At 47.2% G+C, this 6,000-nt stretch overlaps 1 protein-coding gene across 1 annotated transcript; it reads right to left on the bottom strand.

Moving 5' to 3' along the window:
• Window positions 1-448: 448 nt before the first annotated feature.
• On the bottom strand, window positions 449-1,744 carry LOC124690789. Its single transcript, XM_047224126.1, has 3 exons — window positions 1,164-1,744; window positions 781-991; window positions 449-532 (listed from the first exon to the last, which is right to left on the bottom strand). Exons 1-3 carry the CDS (start codon window positions 1,679-1,681, stop codon window positions 449-451), a joined length of 813 nt encoding a protein of 270 aa, XP_047080082.1. The 5' UTR covers window positions 1,682-1,744.
• Window positions 1,745-6,000: the final 4,256 nt, after the last annotated feature.

Raw genomic sequence — 6,000 nt, 5'->3', positions numbered from 1 at the left:
TTAGCTTCATCTTGATCGCAGGATCACCTAGTATTCGTGCACCCCGTGACGCATCATGGGTGGATCGGCTTTCGAGCCGATTCACAGATAACCTCGAGAGCCGATCGAGGCTCGTATTTAATGTTTACGTGTATGCCATGCGAACATAAGCGAGGCATCCCCATCACCTTCCGACCAGGTATAGGTCAGGTGGCACGCCACCTTCCCGACCGGGTATAGGTCGGGTGGCACGCCCTTGCACTTCGCATCGCCGCGTGTGACCGAGAAGAGCATTGCGGGCCGTCGCTCGGAGGGGTCTCAGCCAGCCGCAGCTCTAGGCTCTTCCCGGCTCTACCGTGTTGACAGGCCGCTGCCCGCCGGTGGGTTTTGGCAATCAACAGAATCCAAGACATAAATGAACATCCTTTAAGCAATATCCTCAGTAACAGAAGCACACATGAAAATTAGCTTACTCACATAATCCAAAGGCATAGACATTCAGATTTTTTACCCGCATTATCCGCATGCTCCTAATACCCATCCCAACAAGTACCTGTAAGTTTAATTGTTTGTTAACTCATCAATGGGAATCCTCAGTGCTCAAGGCCTGAGCAAGATTACAGATTAAGTATATAAAATTGCAGCACTATGTCAAAAGAACAAGATAGAGGCACCGTATCCAAATAACTGTCACTGGTAATAGAGCAACATGGAAGGCTTATAGGCCTAATGAAACATTTCTTTTGGAATAAGGAAAAATGGTACATGCCAGTGTCCACAAAAGAGAGTTGGAAAAACAACCTCTGCAGTTGGGTTTGAATTGTCCTCAAGAAGGGTAGGGAACTTGATTCCTGTTGTTGGTTCTGTCACATCTTCTGGCAAGATTGTTCTTGGCACAGCAACACGAGCACAACCTGGACGCCTTTCTTCCAAATATGGCTGATCCATATGTTCTCTGATTTGTGTACCATCTTTTCCCAAAGTAATTGAATCCAGGAGCATCTTTGGTGATCTTTGTCAATGCATAGAAGGAACAGTAAACAAAGAAAAAAATTAATTGAAATCCAAACTGGGAAGCAATAATAATCCAATCCAACCATATATATAGGAGAACCTTGTAAACTATTTCCATAAAAAGCAGGGGTAGACTACTGGAGTTTGAAAGAGCAATAAATGAACCTTACATGTTTTCAAATGGTGGTATCACAGAAGAAGCAGCTAGCATAAGAATGTTACAGGCCTGTCGCTCCTCCATGTCATTCCAGAGTTGCCCAAATGTCACATTTGCAAGCCTGGCTAAGAGCATCTGTATAGCACGCTCTTCTCTTACTCGAGAACCAAACTGCAACCCAGCGAAATGCTGCAGGCAAGAGGTCGCTTGTTTTATTTGTGACTGACAGGCTCTTGAACCAGAGCCTGCAATAGCAGACAAGCTATGTAAGATCTTGGGATTTGATGCTCTGGAAAGGCAGAAATAGAAAGCCCCCGCAACTTTGTTGAAGCAGCCAAACACCTCCTGAACTGCACCACTTCCTGCAGAACATATATGTCTGGGATTCTGAAAGGAACTCTCGACTAGTGTTCCGACCTGTGCTATTAATCTCAACCCGGTATCATGAGATATCAGAGAGTCTGCTGGGAACTTATGCAGATATCCTCCGTTGTGATCAAGCTTGGAAAAAAAGGTCCAATCAGGTTTCATAGTTTTGCGACTTCAGAAGTCCTTAAACCAAGTCACCAGACCTCGAGTTTGGCAACAGGAGAACCTAATCGGATGTGCCAATTGGAACAAAGGAATCAGTAGTCAGGAAACATATATGTCAATAAGGAATTCATTGTGTGTTCACAGACTGAAAAATGTATGAGCTAATCCCCAAAAGCAGTCATCATGCCCTTCTTTCTGAGCTTTCATTATATGGCCCTACTACTACAGTTGAAGAAACCACTCTTTCCCCACACACATCAATTTAATGATTTTCGCTTCTTAAGACATTCACAGTAGTTGACAATACAATCCCCCCAAAAGAGCAATGAAGCTCCCAAAGAATCGGTTGAGGCTGATCCTCCCAGTTGAGGCGTCAGTTGAAGAGCGTCTTCTGATCCTGCTCACCCACACCAACTAATTTGGCGACGTATGATGGAAGAAAAAAGCATGTGTGGTCTTTCTGAGCCGTTGTCTGGCTACTTTCTAGTACTGAACTGTAAATTTGGGATGTCCATGCTGCCAGCATCAGGCAACAGAACTGAACTGAAAACAATGTATGAAACGTTTGTCTAATTTGAGGCTGATCCTCTCAGTGGAGGCCTCGGTTGAAGAGCATCGTCTGATCCTGCTCACCCACACCAACTGGTTCAGCGACGTATGATGGAAGAAAAAGCATATGTGGTCTTTCTGAACCGTTGTTTGGCTAACTTGTACTGAACTGTAAATTTGAGGTGTCCGGTGCTGTCGGAATCAGGCAGCAAAACTGAACTGTAAATTTGGGGTGTCCGTGCTGTCGGAATCAGGCAGCAAAACTGAACTGAAAACGATGTATGAAACGTTTGTCTAATTTGACAAAAATGGAGCGGGGAACTTTGCTCCATTTCTTATGATGATCCCACTGGCACCAAGGAAGACATTCAAAATCTCACCTCCCCCACTGCAAGTCTGCCTGCAACTAATCACTTGGAATCCCAAAAATAAAATCCAGAAATCCCCAAGCACACAACACACATACCGCTCGGATCAACACCGAACACAGCATTATCTAGCAGTTCCTACCAGATTCACAACCAACAAACACCAGCCCGTCACTCACAGCCCCCCCGCAGATCAACTGAACCGCCCACATTGGCCATCCCTCCCATGTACATCGACACGCGCGCCAAAAGAAGGACGGGGAAATAACACAGCTTGAGGAAAGCATCAAACCTTGGCCCGGCGCACCGAATCGCGCGTCGCTGGCAGATCGGAGAGGGAGGAGACAGCTGAGCGCGCGCGAGCAAGAAAGCGGGAGAGGGGGGCAAGGTCGAGGATGCCGTGCCTTCCTTGCCCGGCCGGTGTTCCCTCCGATTCGGGGCGTTGCCGGCGACCCCAAGGGAATGGAGTGTGCGGGAGGGGGGGAGGTGGTGAAGAACTGAAAGCAAGCTCTCTCCCTTTCGTATTAACTTGCCAAACTACCTCGGCGGCGGCTGGCTGGCTGCCTCTCCGCCCGCCCATGCGTGCGACACGTGCGAACTCTTTTTCAGAACAGAACTTGTCTCTGCTCAATATGTAAAGCATAGTAAAATTTTGTTAGGAGTATAAAATGTTTGGCCAAAAAAAGGAAGTAAAACTTGTTGTGAACATTGGCGAACAAAAGTGTTCATGAAAATTGATACATTAGAAAAGTTTAATATCACAGCCAACTTGTTGGCTATAAGCAATTGTCATGTCATCTATAGTCAATCTAGAGCTAACATGTACAATAGTGAGCTATAAAATTATATCATTTTTACTAATACAAGATCCACCATTCACTCTCACAGAATGGCTAGGAGCACGTGCTAGAGCAGGCTGTTGTATTAGAGTCTACTGCTCTTCTCTCTCCTTCTATCTCTCCTTCAACTAGATAATAATATATTATTATTTTAATCTTTATAGCTAACTGATTAGAATTTATTGTACTTGCTGTTAGGGAAGTGTGCCAAGACTTGACTAGAAGCTATTGTGGATCCCGTGGGATCTCATATCGCGTGAGACAACTCGGATATAGCTATTTTCGCGCCTCCATGTCAATAGCTATTGTACATGTGTTTCGTTTCAAAAAAAAACTATTGTAGATGGTGTGAGATCCTTCTTTAACTCGACAACTAAGCTGGTTTCGCCCATTTCTCTCTATGCGCCAGAATTGCACAAGATTGTCTCTCACAAGAATATGAATGTCCACAAGATGACAACTGGATCATAGCGGTATAGCCGCATTATAACGGTAGTTCGTTATATTGAATTCATCAATCTAGTAACCAATATGAGTAGGGCCACCCTATATCCTGAAAGACCGAACATTGTAGCTTGGCGTGGAACCCTCGACGAGAAATACTCCAATGCATTATTACACAGGGTTCTCCACGTCGAAATTGTGAAAAGCTATTGGCTTGTTTTGTACACCCAAATTCTCACCACATATAAACTTGTTGAGCGTGGATGGCCTCATGATCTGGCATGCTAGCTCCACTGAGATGTCAGCTCCACATGTGTAAGGATTGTCCCTTCTCTAGATGCTACTCTCTGGAGTTGTACTAAATCTAAGTCAATTACTTCAAAAGAAAAATCTGAGTCAATTAAAAGTGACATGAGGGAGTAGATGGTAGGGAATCTCGTGTATTCTTAGACATATGATCAATGTTACATGGGGTAACTAATAATGTAGACACATAATTGTTTCTCCGTTTCACGTCCGTAACTTCCTATCGATCAACTGAAGATGACATTCGAGAGAATATCTAGTGCTCCCAGCAATTATGTGCTACCAGTTTCCCGGTTGATTCAAACCGTCGGATCAAAAAGTGACGGCCATGTGATTTGTGTGCAGCACATTTGCCAGTGGACCCTTGAGTTCCCTGAAATGAACCCGCACTCCATCTAAGTGAGATTCCATGTGCATAACTTTTATGGACAGAACCTTCTACTGTTCTATAATCAACCCGCGCTAGACTTGTGTGAACGCATGGGGCTTACACTAGGAGTGCGGGTTTATTTTTCCTAAAGTCAAGGTCTTCAAGCAAATAAGTCGGCACACAAATCAGTAAACCGTCGCTTTTTGATCCGACGGCCCAGATCGTGGGAAACCAGTAGCATATAAATAGCTGGGAGCACTAGATATGTTCTCCATGACACTCATGTAGCATAATCTGTTTAGCGTGTAACTAATGATGTAGACGCATAGTGTTTCGCTAGATCGACCTAGATTTGCATGCGTTGAACCAGAGGCCAGCTGACAGAGATCATCTTAACATTTCGTTGTTGGCGCTACGCAAAGTGGACTTGTTCATCGAGTGATTAATTAGGGTGGCATGGGCCTCAGGATGGGCATGACAGCTCTTTGCTGCTTGATTGCCTCCCATCAGTCACATGGATTGCTTGCTCAGCGTCTCGCACTGCACTACCACATGCCTACCCAACTTTCCGAGGCTACGATTGATGATGTGATCTCCTCCAGGCCTCAATGAATGAAAGCATGTAACGACATTTGCAGCTGGTTCGGTCCATCAATTCAGCACGTACGCCTCGCCCTGGGCATGATGGATGGCTCAACAAGACAGATCGCTGTAGAGGGGCCGCCCAAGAGGTAGGCGACACGATGGAGTGTATAGTGCTGCTTTGCCGCACCAACCTACTGTGTTCAATGAACCTAGCCTGGAAGGCTGGATTCCCAAACAGTGGGAAGGTGAGCTGAGAGCATCCTCGCTAAGAGTATTCCCACTCGTTGGCGCTCCCCACGCCCAAATCCGGACGAAACAACCGCCGGATTGGACGAAATTAAGTCGTGGGGAGTACCGTATTTCCAGTCGTCCACCCGGAGTTCGGCGGATAGAGTTTAAATTCAAACAAATCGCCGTCCCGCGCTACAAGTACGGCCGGTTGATCGGCAAAAGGAGCAAAAGGGTCGGCCACGGATCGGCGATCGGAGGGAAATTACACGGAGACGAGCTCGTCGGCAGTCCCGGCCGGCACGGCGGTGTCCGACGGACCAGTTTCCTCACACGCCGTGGCCGAAGCGGCTGCGGCGGCCGACGATGAAGCAGCGGCGGTGGACGTCGAAGCGGCCCGCGGTCGACGAGGTAGATGGTGAGGTAGACGAGGTAGGAGCCGGCGGAGACGACGAAGGACCGGCCGGAGTGGCTCGGAGGATGTCGCTGCGGTGGCCCCGGTACCAATTCCTCGTCTCCTCGTCCATCGGTTCCATGTCGCCGCCGCCCATGAGGAACGCCAAGTCCGTGTTCCTCTTCTTCGCCGCCGCCGTTGTCTTCGGCAGGGCGATCCGGACGCCTTGGTTG

Source organism: Lolium rigidum, chromosome 2 (genome assembly GCF_022539505.1).
Source record: "Lolium rigidum isolate FL_2022 chromosome 2, APGP_CSIRO_Lrig_0.1, whole genome shotgun sequence".
Taxonomy (NCBI): domain Eukaryota; kingdom Viridiplantae; phylum Streptophyta; class Magnoliopsida; order Poales; family Poaceae; genus Lolium; species Lolium rigidum.
Note: the sequence above shows the minus strand (reverse complement) of the source record. Positions and strands in the feature narration are given on the sequence as shown.

Coding starts and splice junctions, on each gene's coding strand:
- LOC124690789 (XM_047224126.1), bottom strand. CDS start 1,681: ATGAAACCTGATTGGACCTTTTTTTCCAAGCTTGATCACAACGGAGGA. Junction 992..1,163: donor ATACCACCATTTGAAAACAT/GTAAGGTTCATT, acceptor GCATTGACAAAG/ATCACCAAAGATGCTCCTGG. Junction 533..780: donor ATTCAAACCCAACTGCAGAG/GTTGTTTTTCCA, acceptor TTAAACTTACAG/GTACTTGTTGGGATGGGTAT.